Genomic DNA, 19,035 nt, shown 5'->3' on the forward strand with positions numbered 1-19,035 from the left:
CCGTTCACCCTTTCATGCACCGGATCCAACGCTCTCTTCAGCAGCTGGCGGACGACGGTTCTCCGGTTAGCTTTATGTGGGTTCCTGGCCATGTCGGTATCCCTGGGAACGAAGCTGCAGATGCCGCCACCAAGGCTGCGGTCCTCCAGCCTCGGACAGCTTCTTGTTGTGTGCCTTCATCTGATTTTAGCGGTGTCATTTGTCAGCGCATTTTATCGCTGTGGCATCCCGATTGGGCTACACTTACGGACAACAAGCTTCGGGCCTTGAAACCTCTTCCCACGGCTTGGACGACCTCTTCACGCCCTTCTCGGCGGGAGGAGGTCGTTTTGGCCCGGTTACGGATTGGACACTGCCGGTTCAGCCATCGCCATCTGCTGACGGCTGCGCCGGCGCCGTTCTGCCCATGTGGGCAATTGCTGACGGTACGCCACATTTTAACGTCCTGCCCGAATTTTAATACACTGCGCGTTGATCTTGGCCTGCCATGTACTCTGGATGCCATTTTAGCGGATGACCCAGGAGCAGCTGCTCGCGTTCTTCGTTTTTTCCACTTGACAAACCTGTCTAAGGACATTTGATTATGCTGTTTTCTTTTAATCCCTTGCCTGTTAATATGTCTTTTATAGTGTTGTCCCTTTTAGCTGCTGTTTTAACCTTGTGCCTCGCAGTGCATTCCCAACTTAGTCTGAGCGCTAATGACCATTGTAGTTGTGCGCCCTAAAACCACATAAAAAAAAGAACACTGGCCCCATCCAGGCCCCTCTTGTCTCGCGTTCGATGAGATACAACTTTCACCATTAGTGTTTTGGAGAGGACGCTAACCAGCACTTGGTATGTACAGAATGTTGTCAGAACCGTTATTTTGCCATTGTTGCAACAGGAAGGTGATGTGTTGTTCCAACACGACAATGCTCCCACACACACCGCCCGGGAAAGTCCATATGTTCTGTAAGATGTGCAGAAACTTTCCTGGCTAGCACGCACTCTATCCTACAGCAACAGCTGTAGGATAATGATGTATGGAGAATAACATTCCTGAAGTGGACTGGCCTGCCCATAGTCCCGAACTCACCCAATGAAACACCTTTGCAATGAGTTAGAACGGCTTCAGGCTCCAGCAACTAACATCACTATCCTCTCTGGTTTCTGTTCTTGAGGAACAATGGGCTACTATTCGTCCACAGACACTCAGACATATCATTAAAAGTGTCCCCAGCACAGTTCAAGCTGCCATAAAGGCGAACGGTGGACACTAACGTCCACTAATTGGTTTTCGGATACTTTTCATCAGAGTTTGTACTCAGGTGCAGGCTCGGCTCGTGGTTTCTACTCTGGGAAAGACTGTGACATTTACCTAATAGCAGTATGGTGCCAGGGCTCTCTAGAAAGTTCACTGACTGCATCTCCTTTCCTTTACATAATCACCTACGAAACGACAACAAAAGATGACTCCAAGATAAGAACTGTAGGTAATCACATTTTAGAGCCGCCACTAATTCTTCGACAGTTTATCACCACAAACTGTACTGAAAATGATGCCTTTTGGCGTTTTAGAGAGAATTTTAATGCGTTGTGTATTAGCTTCACTGCGTACTTAATGTTTTTCGTGTTTTCAGTTCAGAACGTGTTTAACGTTTTGCATAATTACGGTTCACTCCGTAGCGCTTATGAGTTTGTGGGACGAAACATTGATATTTCGTGACGTCATGCGTCCTGTGTAGTGATTGGCTGACAGAAGTAAACTGAGAAGCCCCCCTTTCGATTTAACTATATGCGTAGCTAACATGTCGTATTTGTTGGTTTCTGGTACTTATACTTGCGTATTACGAAAATATGAAGTTTAAGTGATACACCACATTATGGATTTATCCTAGACGTGTCATTTTTAGCAAGATTTGTTGGGCTCAAGGGCCAGAAATCTGTTGTCAATGGCTAAATACGTTACTGTACATTGCCCTATTGAAATTATCTGCAATAGAGTCCTTTGCCTGGATTTGCACGCTTTTGTTTCCGACTGTGTTTAGATCGGGCGTGAGCGCACCGAGTTCGTGCTTATGCTACAGTTATTCTCAAGAAGATAAAAACTCACAAGAACTGAAGCACAGTACACTCACAGAAAGCTTGCTAATAACGTACTTTATTCCACTAAAGCTGTCAGCAAGGAAGGAAATTTTTAGCAACTAAAGGTAACAAATAATGTGTTGTGCTTTTATGTTCTCTAACCATTCGTGAAACTCTCGCTAGATGGTACCGCTTGTGCAACCATATTCTAGTGCACTGTACCGAGACATTTACAAACTTAGCATGCCTTTCCAGTAAAAGGTGAAATTGCTAATAACAGAAACAAAGAAACTATCTTCAACACTGAAACTTCCTGGCAGATTTAAACTGTGTGTCGGACCGAGACTCGAACTCGGGACCTTTGCCTTTCGCTGACAAGTGCTCTACCGACTTTTTTCCTTTTTTTTTTTTTTTTTTTTTGCATTTTCGTTGTGTCTGATCGTTGCGGATGTCACATGACATCCGTTCCAGTTCGTTTGTTGATCCTTCCACTCAGTTTTTTTTATTACAGTGGCCAACGGGCTCTCTGACCGAACACGCTGAGCTATCGTGCCGGCTTGCGACTTGCGGGTCAATGATGATGAAAATGATGAAGGACACACAACACGCAGTCCCCTGCGTGGCATGCGGAAACGCTACCACTACGCTACGGAGGCGGACTTTGTTTGTTCGCTTTTGTTCGATGCATCTGCTCGAGGCGGACGTTAAATAAGAAGATGATAAACGTTTGCACTGCAAGATACAGTTAATAGCCTAGTACAGAGGCACTATAATGTTTGGGTTACTTTGAAGGTGGTTAGTTGAAAGCACAACAGCCCTCGTTTCCTACCTATATGATTGTGTATTACTATTGTCCAGTATGATGTTCCATCCATGTGTCATGTAGTTCCCACTGTGAGACTGTTCGAGTTAGCATTATAAGCAGAAGACAATAAACATTTTGTGCTGCAACATGAACTTAAATGTCCCAGTACGACGGGTCGTTATAATTTTTACCTGACTTTGGTATCCGTTCTAGTGGAACTAGGACCGATTTCTGAATCTAGATGTGGGAATAAGATTTTTTCTTTAAATTTGGTACAAAGTCAAACTCTTCTCATCAAGACATGCATATTATGCCATATGTTGCATCAGTCGTGTTAGTAAGTGAGTTGCAAGTAATTTCATAAGTAATACACACAATTTAGATGTGGAAATATTTAACTTAATGGTCCATTGTGCTTGCAAATTGTGGTACAGTTATCGAACTTTAGTTGTCGACAAGTGGTCCTTAAACTGTAAATCTTATCAGTACTGCTACTCTGTGAGCCAAGTGTATCTTTAAAAAAAATCGTATACAACAATTAAGTTTTGATAGCAACTGTAGTTTGGAACAAAAGCAGAATTTTTGTTTGCAATCAGTGACCTGTAATTATACCTACTAGTACATATTACAATAAGTAACCTGAACTTGTGATAATGAACACAGGCTGAAATAATTAATTAAAATTTGTACTAAGGCCGAGATTCGAACCCGTGTCTTCTGTTCACGAGGCAGATGCACTAACCACTACACGGTCCTGGCACTGCAAATACACTCCTGGAAATTGAAATAAGAACACCGTGAATTCATTCTCCCAGGAAGGGGAAACTTTATTGACACATTCCTGGGGTCAGATACATCACATGATCACACTGACAGAACCACAGGCACATAGACACAGGCAACAGAGCATGCACAATGTCGGCACTAGTACAGTGTATATCCACCTTTCGCAGCAATGCAGGCTGCTATTCTCCCATGGAGACGATCGTAGAGATGCTGGATGTAGTCCTGTGGAACGGCTTGCCATGCCATTTCCACCTGGCGCCTCAGTTGGACCAGCGTTCGTGCTGGACGTGCAGACCGCGTGAGACGACGCTTCATCCAGTCCCAAACATGCTCAATGGGGGACAGATCCGGAGATCTTGCTGGCCAGGGTAGTTGACTTACACCTTCTAGAGCACGTTGGGTGGCACGGGATACATGCGGACGTGCATTGTCCTGTTGGAACAGCAAGTTCTCTTGCCGGTCTAAGAATGGTAGAACGATGGGTTCGATGACGGTTTGGATGTACCGTGCACTATTCAGTGTCCCCTCGACGATCACCAGTGGTGTACGGCCAGTGTAGGAGATCGCTCCCCACACCATGATGCCGGGTGTTGGCCCTGTGTGCCTCGGTCGTATGCAGTCCTGATTGTGGCGCTCACCTGCACGGCGCCAAACACGCATACGACCATCATTGGCACCAAGGCAGAAGCGACTCTCATCGCTGAAGACGACACGTCTCCATTCGTCCCTCCATTCACGCCTGTCGCGACACCACCGGAGGCGGGCTGCACGATGTTGGGGCGTGAGCGGAAGACGGCCTAACGGTGTGCGGGACCGTAGCCCAGCTTCATGGAGACGGTTGCGAATGGTCCTCGCCGATACCCCAGGAGCAACAGTGTCCCTAATTTGCTGGGAAGTGGCGGTGCGGTCCCCTACGGCACTGCGTAGGATCCTACGGTCTTGGCGTGCATCCGTGCGTCGCTGCGGTCCGGTCCCAGGTCGACGGGCATGTGCGCCTTCCGCCGACCACTGGTGACAACATCGATGTACTGTGGAGACCTCACGCCCCACGTGTTGAGCAATTCGGCGGTACGTCCACCCGGCCTCCCGCATGCCCACTATACGCTCTCGCTCAAAGTCCGTCAACTGCACATACGGTTCACGTCCACGCTGTCGCGGCATGCTACCAGTGTTAAAGACTGCGATGGAGCTCCGTATGCCACGGCAAACTGGCTGACACTGACGGCGGCGGTGCACAAATGCTGCGCAGCTAGCGCCATTCGACGGCCAACACCGCGGTTCCTGGTGTGTCCACTGTGCCGTGCGTGTGATCATTGCTTGTACAGCCCTCTCGCAGAATCCGGAGCAAGTATGGTGGGTCTGACACACCGGTGTCAATGTGTTCTTTTTTCCATTTCCAGGAGTGTAGCATAGGTGCATGGGGTTATCCTAGAATGTCTCCCATGCGAATACAATTTCAGTCCCACCTCAGCCCATCTTCATGCTCCCCTTCTTAACTCTTATCAGTATTGCAGCAGCTCTCCAACACTGGAATAACACCTTTCGTGTGAGTGAGCGTGTGCGCATATATATATATATATATATATATATATATATATATATATATATATATATATATATATGTGTGTGTGTGTGTGTGTGTGTGTTTGTGCGTGTGCATTTGTGTGTATGTGTGTGCACTTACATGATTTTTGAAAGATCATTTGGATAATTTTGAACATGATAGGCTACAAATTGATTAGCTGTTTCGTTTTATTGTCCCTCTCGGTAAAATACTGCACTGTGATTAGCTGTTTCATTTTAAATAATGCTATTTTTTAAAAAAAAAATTACCCGCCAGATCATTGTTGCATTTTTTAAATTTCCTGCCATTGCCATCTTGGATTTTCAAATTTCTTACCACTGTGATGTTGATGATGCCATGCATTTGAACCTGGCATGTAGCTAACCTACACTAGCACTTGCACTTTTCAAGGTCATTTAAGTGCACCTATACCCTTGCGACTAACAGCCACAGGAGAGAGCTGAACAAACACCTCAAACAATGATTCCGGTGAAGGAAGACAGCGCTGCGATCTCGATGCTTCAAGTACTGGTTGCACACTTTCATGCACAAAGTGCAGCATTTCCATTAGCAGACTTAAAAAATGCGCCAGAAACGAACGTAGTGGCCACTGGACATCCTATGCAGTCACTCTTCCTTTTCTGTCCATTTCTGTTATATCAGATCCATAGTCAGATGGATCAGTAGAATCTTCAACCACTCTTTGTACTGACGTAGAACGATCATCATCAATGAAATTACAATAAGATCTGTATCTATACCTCGCAATCCAAGCACCTTACCTAGGGCAGGAGGCGGTACCTCTGTTACCTCAATCTTTTCCTCTCTCCCCTGTTCTATTTGAGAGTGGCCTTTAAGGAGACTGACCGTCGATAAACGTCTATATGAGCTCTAATTTCTTTGACTTTCGCTATAAGTAATGCTTTGCCTGACTTTAAGATCTGTCAATTTATTGAAGAATTTAACAAAAAATTAATAGCGATTAAATGACGATTTTGCATAAAATTTGGTTAGTTGTATTGAAGCAAGTAGTACACACCATGATGACAGAGGGGTCGTAGACGTAGTGATGCTTGAAAAATTTCCAGGAAGGGGGGAAGTGATGAGGGGTTCCTAATGGTCCTGAGACGTCTGCTGCTTCGCTTTAATGTTGAGAATCTGTGAAGGATATTAACGATGGGAAGTGAGATGTGGGCCAAATTCTGATTTGAAGATATGGATAAGGAACAGATCAGTGTGAGGGACAGTGTTTGAGTGTAGTGGCGCTACTGAGTTCAAGGATCGGTAGCTGGTAACTTTGACGATTTACATAACCGAGGGAAACGCTGGTCTCAACGTCCACCAACTACCATAAACTGTGAACTTTGCCGTAGGATTTGACAATATAACATAGCTTTGTTTTAGTCGTGGTGCAGAGTAATATTTATGTCTTATTCTCTTTCCAGAGACCGCAGGTATTATCTGTGAGCAGCAATGGCTACGCAACGGAGGCGACATTTGACACGAAGGTACGTTCCACACACAACAAATAACGAACTTACTACTTTTAGAACTTTTCCAATGCTGGAGCATGTCGTCTAGAAATCATTTAATTTCATGTGCTACGCCTATTTTCGAAATCGAACTGCATCAGAGGATCGCTCACGGGACAAAATGGCTACTTTACTTATGTGTCTCATATTTGTAATTTGTATAGATACATTAATTTTAACTGGTATGATGATAGATCATTATATGTTAAACATCCATTAATAATTCAGAGTCTTTTGCTAGTGCGAAAGATACGCTTTGTATGTCTAGTAATTTATCTGTACAGAACTGCCTCTGAATGAGTTCTACAATCTTTGACACAGTTTTTGTGACAGAAGGGCGTATGCCACTTCGGTCAGACTCTACGCTTGCCCCCATTAACATGTTACCTTACATGTGGGTTGGATGTTTTCTTGCAGTCTGTGGGTTTGATACAGGGGTTCTTTAGCATTGGTCTGGATCAGTAGTCGCCAAACTTACGAAACTTCTGAGCTACCATACCGGTTTTAAATTCTAATATTAGCTATCAAAAGATACTAGGACAGAAATAATAACTTTTAAAAATCTTGCAATTGTTTACGTCTATGTTCTTACATTTCTAACAAATATGAAATGAATTTTTAGTAACCAGTATATGAAAAAATAAACTGAATTCGAATTGCACATAAGAAAGTAATTGAAGCGTAGTTAATAACAAATTACAAATGTAAGAACAGTTTTTTATCATACATTACCTTCAGTGAGAAGGATGGCATTCTTTTATGTCATCAACAAGTTTTTTAATGTTGGCGGAGTAGGTACTGGGTGAGCGGGAGAAACAAGCAATTGTGAGCGCGGTCTGAGCTCAATGGGGCCAACCTGAGCGTTACCACGATCTACCAAAACTGTTCCCACGAGCTACTAGGAGCTCTGGATCGACGATTTGACGATCACAGGTGTAGATGCAGTTGTATTGCTCTGAAACACGTCCAGTAACTGATGTTTTGTACGTATAGTTGATATGACGTATGTCGTATAGATATATGATGGTTATATTTGTATTTGAACGCTAGGCCTAATTATGGTCTTCTTTACTGTATATATCTACCTGAGGAACGGCTTGTCGTCTGATCGAAAGTGGTTGTTTGTAATAGAGTGATGTACATCTGTTATGATAATCATGACTTTTCGAAAGCATTTCGTTGCTATCTCTTGGGAAGCCATCGTACAACTGCATGCGAAACAGTACTAAAATTACTACGCACCACTTGTCTAAGATGTGTGATTTGTTTAACACATTATATTTCGGGGCTACATTCTCTCATTATCAAGTTATATAAAAGAAACAAACTCAAATCATTATTTCGCATTACAACAGACAGTAAACCTATCTACACTGCCTGTGAACTAGTATCACCTACAGTAAACTTCATCTACCATTAGGCACAGAAAAAATAAGAAGCAAGTACCAAACAAGCATTGTTAAACATACAAGACTTTTCCTTGTGCACTACACTATCATAAAGCTCAATTCATTAACTGAAGATAACTACCCTCGGCTACCAAATGTGACCTATCTTGCTCCGTATATCTCGTAAGCCCCAACGATGCTACAGTTTGAACAATTGTGTGTCAACTCACATCAAATCCTAACCTCACAATGGCGCTACTAGCGGCGCTCTTATGCGACTGCCGCGAAATTTGAATAGCCGTCATGTTTCAGAAGTAGGAACACGCCTACCAACTTTCGTTTATGTCGCACGACTCCTTGGCGTTGCGTTTCTTTTTTTATGTCAGTGTATGTGTGTTAGTGTGTGTAGAAATACGAAGTAATGGTTTGTGTTTATTTGTTTTATATAGCTTGATAATGTGATAGTATACGAGGGCTATCCGGGAAGTGAGTTCCAATTGGTCACGAAATAAAACTGCTATGAAAATCCGATGAAGCTTTGCACATGCACTATGTGATCAAAGGTATCCGGACACCTGGTTGAAAATGACGTACAAGTTCCTGACGGCCTCCATCGGCAATGCTGGAATTTAATATGGTGTTGGCCCACTGTTAGCCTTGATGACAGCTTCCACTCTCGCAGGCATACGTTCAATCAGGTGCTGGAAGGTTTCTTGGGGAATGGCAGCCCATTCTTCCCGGAGTGCTGCACTGAGAAGAGTTATCGATATCGGTCGGTGAGGCCTGGCACGAAGTTGGCGTTCCAAAACATCCCAAAAGTGTTTCATAGGATTCAGGTCAGGACTCTGTACAGGCCCGTCCATTACAGGGATGTTATTGTCGTGTAACCGCCGCAGGCCGTGCATTATGAACAGGTGCTCGATCGTGTTTGGTGCCATCGCCTTCTCCGAATTGCTCTTCAACAGTGGAATGCAAGAAGTTGCTTAAAACATCAATGTAGACCTGTGTTGTGTTGCAAGCCCCCTTCACGAAAAACACGACCAAACCATAACACCACAGCCTCCGAATTTTACCGTTGGCATGCGCACTCTGGGTGATGACGTACCCCGGGCATTCGGCATACCCACACCCTGCCATCGGATCGCCACATTGTGTACCGTGATTCGTCACTCCACACAACGTTTTTCCACTGTTCAATCGTCCAACGTTTACGCTCTTTATACCAAGCGAGGGGTCGTTCGGCATTTACCGGCGTGATGTGTGGCTTATGAGCAGCCGCTCGACCAGGAAATCCAAGTTTTCTCACTTCCTGCCTAAATGTCATAGAACTTGCAGTGGATCCTGATGCAGTCTGGAATTCCTGTGTGATGGTCTGCATATATGTCTGCCTATTACACTTGACGAACCTTGTAAGTAGGCTGTTTAGGTTTTTTTATTGGTAACGCCACCTCTGTATGAAAATCACTGGCTGTGCTGTGTGCAGTCTGTGGCTGCTTTGCATTGTTGTAATACTCGCCATTGTAGTGTTAGGCAGGTGGCTGTGAACAGCGCGTAGCGTTGCGCAGTTGGAGGTGAGCCGCCAGCAGTGGTGGATGTGGGGAGAGAGATGGCGGAGTTTTGTAATTTGTCATGAACTGCTACATATATATATTATGACTATTAAGGTAAATACATTGTTTGTTCTCTATTAATATCTTTCATTTGCTAACTATCCCTATCAGTAGTTAGTGCCTTCCGTAGTTTGAATCTTTTATTTAGCTGGCAGTAGTGGTGCTCGCTGTATTGCAGTAGTTCGAGTAATGAAGATTTTTGTGAGGTAAGTGATTTCTGAAAGGTATAGTTTAATGTTAGTCAGGGCCATTCTTTTGTAGGGATTTTTGAAAGTCAGATTGCGTTGCGCTAAAAAATATTGTGTGTCAGGTTAAGGACAGTCATGTATAAATTGTTCAAAGGGGACGTTTCAACCTCTTCGACTGTCGGCGGTCACTGTCAGTCAAAAGACGAGGTCGGCCTGTACGCTTTTGTGCTGTACGTGTCCCTTCACGTTTCCACTTCACTATCACATCGGAAACGGTGGACCAAGGGATGTTTAGGAGTGTGGAAATCTCGCATACAGACGTATGACACATGTGGCACCCAATCACCTGACCATATTCGAAGTCTGTGAGTTCCGCGGAGCGCCCTATTCTTCTCTCTAATGACTAATGTCTAATGACTACTGATGTGGCTGAAATTGAGTACCTGGCAGTAGGTGGCAGCACAATGCACCTAATATGAAAAACGTATGTTCTGGGGGTGTCCGGATACTTTTGATCACATAGTGTACGTGTTGGGCAGAGTGTTTAGTCTGCCCGTCGATCGCGTCACGCCGCTCTTTTCAGTTCTGAACGCACAGTGAGCACGTAGAGGGGCTTAGAAAACCGTGTCGCCTGCCAAGTATGAGGGCCTGGTGAGAGATTTCGCTTGATGTCGTGCAGCCCACATAACATAATTGCCACACGGTTCCTTCTTCAAGACAATTCTCGGCCGCAGTCTGCAAAGGCAATCAAGATGCTCCTGCAACCTTTGCTAAGGGAAGTGTTTGATCACCCACAATACAGCCCGTAATTGGCTGCCGCTGAGTTTCATCTCTGCTCACATGAACCGCTGGCTATGAAGACAACGTTTTGTCACAGACAACGAGCTTTAGATTAGCGTAGAGAATTCGCGGAAAGCACAGGCGGTTGCCTTCTATGACGAAGGTATTGTAAAGTTGGTACAACGCTACGACAGATGTCCAAGTCGAAGTGGTGACTATGTAGAGAAGTGGCTGGAAGATGTGCTAACTCTTGCAAATAAAACTTTTTTTTATTTTCACAGTGGTTTCCATTTTGCGACAGATGGGGACTTGTTTTGCGAATAGCCCTCGACGTTCCGAAACATGTTGTGTTAAATACATCACACATTTTCGACAACTAGTGCATAATAATCTCAGTACTAATTCTTTTAGATGTTATAACTCGTCGTCCCCTTAAAATAATGCTGTCTGTTGTCGGCTGTTCATTTTTGGAACACAACCAACGACCATCTTAGAGACAGAAGTGATAACACTTTCTGCAGGACCTGACCATCATTTTGTAGCACAATGTTCAAGCACGTACAGTGCAAGCTGTTACTGATTTTTTTGACTGATGGGGCTGCTAAGTGTTATACCAACTACTGCACTCCCCTGACTTAATACCTCGTGAGTTCAACTCGATTTCTGAACCGAAGGAAACAGTTCACGGCATTCGCTTCAGAACGGCTATAAATTCGTCGGGCAATAGACCGCGCCGCTCGAACTGTCAACACAACTGGCACTGCTAAGAGTATCCTAAGACTTCCACATCCCTGCAACGGGTTATACACAATGCTGGTGACTACTCTGAAGGTCAGTAAAACTTTGAAACAAGTATTTATTTTGTACGAGGTGTAAATAAATAGTTGCCACTATTAAAGTTTCAACCTTGGTAAACGAACAGTAAACATCGAAATACAGAATATAAACAACGTAAATCCTTAAAAACTCAAAAAACTTACAGCTAGAACATTTTGAAAGGTGGATTCGAATTCTGCACACCACACTTCACATTAGTTGATGTATCACATCCCAGACGCAAAACTGCTGCCGCGCAGTCTCACTGAAGCCCGACTCTCTACCTTATGGATGGGCTGCACCATTTTGTTTTGGGTTTTCCAGTGGTGTGCTATGGCACTGAGGCACAGGGATTTCAGTGTGTACCAGGTCGGCAGTCATTACCACAAAACAAACAAACAAACAAAGAATTACATAGGTAAGTTTACTCTTTTGAGGTCAGAATGAAAACGTTGTAACTGCGCACTGTACACATGTATACGTAACAAGCAAATTTATTTATCGATGGATTCCTCCTTGAGTAAACACAGTTTTTTCTTCTTTTTAACCAGACGTGTTTCGCTGAAGTTACAGCAACTTCAGTGGGTTTTTATTTGATTTCTACCAAACAACAGAAAAATTACTTTTTGTTATTTGTAGACATAAAATTTCAGTTTCGGAAGTATTCACAAACTGAAACAGAAATCTTTTAATACCTTGTTAACATATGCTGTAGTTTTGCAGCTTTCTGCACTTTGCAGTATAGGTGTTATTCCTTGAGAGTTTGTTATCTGCAACGATAAAGAAACTAATACAGAAAACTTATTTACATTGAAAACTACGTCTGTTGTGTCAAACGGTTGTGATTAACATTACATCACACTACGTGAAAGGTTCTATGTCCATGTGTGTGTTTTTTTAGGTGTATGCAGTTGGTGATACCTACTTTTACAGGTTTGCACATTGTCTTCACTTTGAAACTGTACTAGTAACTTACACTGTCTCCATTTTTACAAGATACGAAAAGGAGATGGCGGACAGTTGATTGTGCCCTGGGTGGGAGTCTTGAATCTAGTTTTCACAGTAGGCTGCATCTCTCTCTCTCCCCCTTCCTCTCTCTCTCTCTCTCTGTGTGTGTGTGTGTGTGTGTGTGTGTGTGTGTGTGTGTGTATGTGTTTGTGTTTGTGTGGGTGGGTGGGTGTGTGGGTGTCTGTGCGTGTGTTGCGTCTGTGCGTGTGTTGCGTGTATGTGTGTGTGAGCGAATAAGGTAACACCATCTCGTTTTCGTATCTTGTAAATGGCGAGACATTGACGTACCTGTCCAGTGAAGACATACATACACACACACACACACACACACACACACATATATATATATATATATATATATATATATATATATATATATATATATATGGACACGCAGTCTTTCGCACAGAGTAAAATAATTCACAACAATTTAAAATCCCAGGAGTGATTTTCGAAGTAAATAAGTTTTCGTTATCGGGAAAACTATGGTTCCAGATGACAAATTGTAGAAGGATAGCAGTCATATTATAAAGTACAGAAACTACAAAAACCACAGCATGAGTTAACAAGCTATTCAAAATTTCTGTTGAACTTTGTGAATACTTCACTTTAAAAAGTGAAAGTCTATGTGTACAGAGACGAAATAGCAACATTTCCTGTCATTGGTGGTGGTATTTGCTTAAATCTGGAAAGGCATGACAATACATAATTTCTTTCTTGTTTAGGGTCAGCACTGTCCAACTTTTCACCTTCTGATAAGAAATACCATTGAACAGGTTGACTGAGTGGTCTATTACGTAAATAAACAGCATTTCGGATTCCTTGGACTTCCAGATTACAGCCAGAGTGTCGCTTATATTCCTGTGCGTGGTGCCTCCGCGGTGAGTGACGCATAGCTCTTCTTGTCACAGGAATGCCGGCTGCACCGGCTGGACCAGGGCCCGTCCACCAGTGTGAAGCTGACGAGGGAAGATGCGCTGCAGTACTTCGAGCAGATGCAGACAATCCGACGCCTCGAGACCGCTGCCGGCAACCTCTACAAGGAGAAGATCATCCGGGGGTTCTGCCACCTCTACTCTGGACAGGTCAGGACAACTCGTCACTGGCCGCCGTTCCCAGAAGTCCGGGAAGAAGGGACGAATATTAAAGTGCCATAGAACAATTTATTGAAAACGTAATTTTTTTACAAACACATTAAGTAGCTTCTCCCATTTATGTATGGAAAATTATATCTTCCGTATGACTACTGAAGGCCGTGCGGCACGAGCAGTGGGTTGGTTCATTGAAGTTCTTGATGACACGTTCACAAAAATCTGGTGGGATGCCGTTAATAACCCCTTTAATTATTTCATTCCTCAATTGGTGTACCGTTTGTGGTTTGTTCACATACACTTTTGACTTCATAAATCCCCACAAAATTGTCACAAGAAGTAAGATCGCATGATCTGGCAGGCCATTTCTTGTTGCCACGTAAAGAGATAATTTTTTGAGGAAATTTTACATTCAGTTGAGAAAATGTTTCGGGATGTGTGACATATCGCACCATAATGTTGATAGCAAAAATCGTCATTTTCATCAATAAGAGGGGAAAACCAATCAGGAAGCACGTTTCGGTAACGGTCGCCGTTCACAGTGACGGCAGCTCCCTCATCATTTTCAAAAAAAGTACGGGCCGATCACTCCTCCTGCCCAGAAGCCGCACCACACAGTCGTGCGTTGTGGATGCATCTCATCATCCAGTCACTAGCGGATTTTCGTTACCCCAAATTCTGCAATTCTGCTTACTGTTGTACCCACTGCGGTGGAAGTGCGCCTCATCTGAGAAAAATTCTTTTGTGAGGTTCGCATTCTCCGCTTGTCGAGTCAAGGCGCATTGAACAAATCGATGTCTCTTTCCATGAACTGCAGGCTCCAAGTCTCGTGAAAGGTGAATCTTGTACACATGTATTTTCAGATCATTTGAAAGGGTTTCATTCAGTGAACTTGGCGATAAATCCAGTTGTTGAGTTCATCGGCGAACCGCTTTTCTGGGGCGTGGCCTCATTATCACGCACGACAGCAATGTTTTCTTGTGTACGGAAACAGCCCGCATCTCGTTGTCGTGCGGTAGCGTTCTCGCTTCCCACGCCCGGGTTCCCGGGTTCGATTCCCGGCGGGGTCAGGGATTTTCTCTGCCTCGTGATGGCTGGGTGTTGTGTACTGTCCTTAGGTTAGTTAGGTTTAAGTAGTTCTAAGTTCTAGGGGACTGATGACCATGGATGTTAAGTCCAATAGTGGTCAGAGCCATTTGAACCATTTTTTTTGTACGGAAAGCAGTAGTCCTGTTTTCTTAACGTTTGAAACAAAAGTGGTCTCAAACTTCCGGATCAACTTCCGAACTGGTGATTCGGTTGGAGCAGCATTATGTCCGAGTGTCACGCGCAATTCACGGACGGTTGTCTTGGAACTTGCACCGTTTTCGTATTAATTTATTCTCACTTTGATATGTTGCTCAGTTTTCATCTGTTCCATGATGCAGATAAACATCAAACAACAATGCTCGCCATACAAAAGCTATCACGCTACTAATGGGAATGATCGCATGTAACAAACATGAGAAAACCACTCCTGCCAACCGTCATATGACAAAATACCGCAAAATTCAAAATTCGTCCTTCCTTCTCGGACACCCGTTACTTGTGTATGTTACTTGAGTTACGACGAATATGCTTTTCTTTATTTTTGTCGCCAGTCTTCTGGATGATTTGATGCGGTCCGCCACGAATTGGCCTCCTGTGCCAACCTCTTCATCTCAGAATAGCACTTGCAAGCTACGTCCTCAGTTATTTGTTTTGATATCCTGTCAGAGTGAGGCGTTCCGTCTCGGCGCGGCTTCAACTGTTTACTCTATACTTCGTCTTTCCCCCTCTTTCCGATGCTTTTTTATAAACTTTTCTCTCATCCCATTTGTTCACAGGTTCCAGTTTCATTGCCGCTTTTTTATAATATTTTCTCTCATCCCATTTCTTCACAGGTTCCAGTTTCATTGCCGCGTTTTAGTCCATAACTATCTCTTTTTTCTTGTGAAATTTCCCAAATTTTAAAGAAAGAATTAGGATCGGCCTGTAAAAGTGGCTTGAACACTGCAATGTAAGTATTCAGTCTTGCGGAAACTTTTTATCACTGTGATACGGTCTTTGCGTAATACTGTTTACGGTCTTTTTCTTCTTTTTATTCAGATTTACACCAGATGATGCAAATTGATTTACGAAATCAGTCGCGCTTTTAATAAAAAATGTACAACAACTGTAGCTCCTTTTCTTGAACATATTCCCTTCTGGTTCGTGTATATACTGTAAGTTACCCGTCTTCACCTACAGTTTACTCCTATTCTTCTCATAATTGCGAACAGCTTGCAAAATTTCACATTGTCGAGCGTTTTCTCCAAGCCAACAAATCATACGAACGTGTCTTGATTTTTCTCTCAGTCTCGCTTCCATCATCAGCTGCAACGTCAGAACTGTCCCTCTGGTGCCCTTACCTTTTTGAAAGCCGATCTGAATGTCATCTAACAGATCCTGAATTTTCTTTTCCATTCTCCTTCATCTGATACTAGACAATTCTGACCTGGTTTAAGAGACCGGAAAAGATGACAGTCGAAGCGTTTGAGATGTCTTCTACAGGAGGACGATAAGAACTAAGCTAATTGAAAAAAAATGAGAAATGAGATTTTCTACAGAATCGGAAAGGAAAGGAACGTATGGAAGACAATAGTTACAAGAAGGGATAGGATGACAGGGCATGTGGTAAAACACCGAGGAATGAATTCCATGGTACTTGAGGTGACCGCAGAGAGCAAAAACTGTAGGGCAAGACAGAGATGGGGATATATCCAGGAAGTAATTGAGTGCGTAGTGAGCAAATGCTGCTTCGAAATGAAGAGGTTGGCACAGGAGAGGAAAACACGTCGAGACGCATTAAAGCAGTCAGAAAATCATGTTTTCTCAACCACGGAAACTATGTTGTAACTGATTTCCTGTCGTGGAGGGAATGGTGATCTGCTGCTGTAAACTGTTCCTTAGAGAATGGACCATGACAGGTAGTCATCGGCGAATGCGGTGTGGCCCTTTTTGCTCTCGTGAGCCATGGGTCGCGCAGCCGGCTTTACTCGATGGTAACGCTCGCGTTTCACATTGTTTATGAGGCCAGTTGGGCTCTGATGACGGGCAGTGACCGGCAGCTCGGTAGTTGAGTCACGACGAAATACGCCTAGACAACAAAATACTCGAATAGACTTAGATAAAGGCTGCTGTAACCTTGCCGAAATGTCGATATCATTCAGTGATTTTTACTTTACGATATGACGCAGCTTGTAATCTCCCCCCTCCTTCCTGATTCCAGCTATTGTCCATAATAAGCAAAGTCTTTTATGAAAAATTTGAGAGGAGCGAAGATTACAATAAACTTTCTAGTATACTTAGCTTTTCGTGTAGAGTCGGCTCCAGTTCTTCTTGTCTAGGGGTCTTATTCTTAAAGCTTAAATTCTGACATTTTAGGTCCTCATGGTTGAATTGATCTAAATAAATTTGAAGATTATTGTTGCAGAATTTTTTTGTTACACATTTTAGTGTATCATACAGTCTTTCGAATTTTCACATAAAACAAAGCCGAAATTATAAAACTACGTCCGATCACATCAGAGGCATGCTTACTACTATCTCACTCAGCCGAAATAACAGTATTCCAAAGGGTTTACAAGTTTCCTTGATAAATGAATTTCTATTAATTTCGATTATTATTTCATAAATGAGTCCAGAAATAAACATATTAAACAGTACTAGATGGCGTAATTAATAATAGAAATTTTAAGTGTGCCAAATAATTCTTCATTTCAAATGTTTCAAAAAAAAATTTAACTATACCTTCAGAGCTAGTACTTATCGATTGTAACATCGAAAATAAGGTAATTCCTTTTCATAAATTTCAGCTTGAAATACAACACATTGTGTATAAAAATTATATGAAAGTTTCCAGAAAAGCAGCTGAGTTTATACTGACCTGTCCAAAATTCGAAAAATAATACTGGTGTCGACAACTAGTGTTGAGGAAAGGTAATGCTGGAGGAGGACGTCCCTCTACAAGCTCCATATCCAGAAAATTTATGTTAAAGCAGGAATCAATATAGCTTTCTGGGTTACTTTCAGTATAACATTTGTAGTACTCCGATTTTTAACTTCCATTTACAGCACCTGGAGACGAAAATTATTTTCCTTATAATATCGCAGGCGATCACATGGTGGTATTGCGAACACGTACAGCGTCAAATTTTGTTTTAATATTTTTCTGTCTCCTCGTTTGCTATTTCTGATCTATAATAACGACTGTTGTTGTTGTGGTCTTCAGTCCTGAAACTGGTTTGATGCAGCTCTCCATGCTACTCTATCCTGTGCAAGCTTTTTCATCTCCCAGTACCTACTGCAACCTACATCCTTCTGAATCTGCTTAGTGTATTCATCTCTTGGTCTCCCTCTACGATTTTTATCCTCCACGCTGCCCTCCAATACTAAATTGGTGATCCCTTGATACCTCAGAACATGTCCTACCAACCGATCCCTTCTTCTGGTCAAGTTGTGCCACAAACTTCTCTTCTCCCCAATCCTACTCAATACTTCCTCATTAGTTATGTGATCTACCCATCAAATCTTCAGCATTCTTCTGTAGCACCACATTTCGAAAGCTTCTATTCTCTTCTTGTGCAAACTATTTATCGTCCATGTTTCACTTCCATACATGGCTACACTCCATACGAATACTTTCAGAAATGACTTCCTGACACTTAAATCAATACTGGATGTTAACAAATTTCTCTTCTTCAGAAACGCTTTCCTTGCCATTGCCAGCCTACATTTTATATCCTCTCTACTTCGACCATCATCAGTTATTTTGCTCCCCAAATAGCAAAACTCCTTTACTACTTTAAGTGCCTCATTTCCTAATCTAATTCCCTCAGCATCACCCGACTTAATTAGACTACATTCCATTATCCTTGTTTTGCTTTTGTTGATGTTCATCTTATATCCTCCTTTCAAGACACTGTCCATTCCATTCAACTGCTCTTCCAAGTCCTTTGCTGTCTCTGACAGAATTACAATGTCATCGGCGAACCTCAAAGTTTTTATTTCTTCTCCATGAATTTTAATACCTACTCCGAATTTTTCTTTTGTTTCCTTTACTGCTTGCTCAATATACAGATTGAACAACATCGGGGAGAGGCTACAACCCTGTCTTACTCCCTTCCCAACCACTGCTTCCCTTTCATGTCCCTCGACTCTTATAACTGCCATCTGGTTTCTGTACAAATTGTAAATAGCCTTTCGCTCCCTGTATTTTACCCCTGCCACCTTTAGAATTTGAAAGAGAGTATTCCAGTCAACATTGTCAAAAGCTTTCTCTAAGTCTACAAATGCTAGAAACGTAGGTTTGCCTTTCCTTAATCTTTCTTCTAAGATAAGTCG

The 19,035-nt window shown here is 42.9% G+C and overlaps 1 protein-coding gene across 1 annotated transcript in view; it reads left to right on the forward strand.

The window, feature by feature from the left end:
* The window catches only part of LOC124607195 (pyruvate dehydrogenase E1 component subunit alpha, mitochondrial-like), a 141,837-nt gene that overhangs the window by 48,301 nt on the left and 74,501 nt on the right, over positions 1 to 19,035 (forward strand). Inside the window, exons 2-3 of the mRNA XM_047139418.1 lie at positions 6,665 to 6,727; positions 13,453 to 13,626. Coding sequence (XP_046995374.1) covers positions 6,665 to 6,727; positions 13,453 to 13,626 — 237 coding nt within the window. The remainder of the gene's footprint in view (positions 1 to 6,664; positions 6,728 to 13,452; positions 13,627 to 19,035) is intronic.

Source organism: Schistocerca americana, chromosome 3, assembly GCF_021461395.2.
Source record: "Schistocerca americana isolate TAMUIC-IGC-003095 chromosome 3, iqSchAmer2.1, whole genome shotgun sequence".
NCBI classification, from domain to species: domain Eukaryota; kingdom Metazoa; phylum Arthropoda; class Insecta; order Orthoptera; family Acrididae; genus Schistocerca; species Schistocerca americana.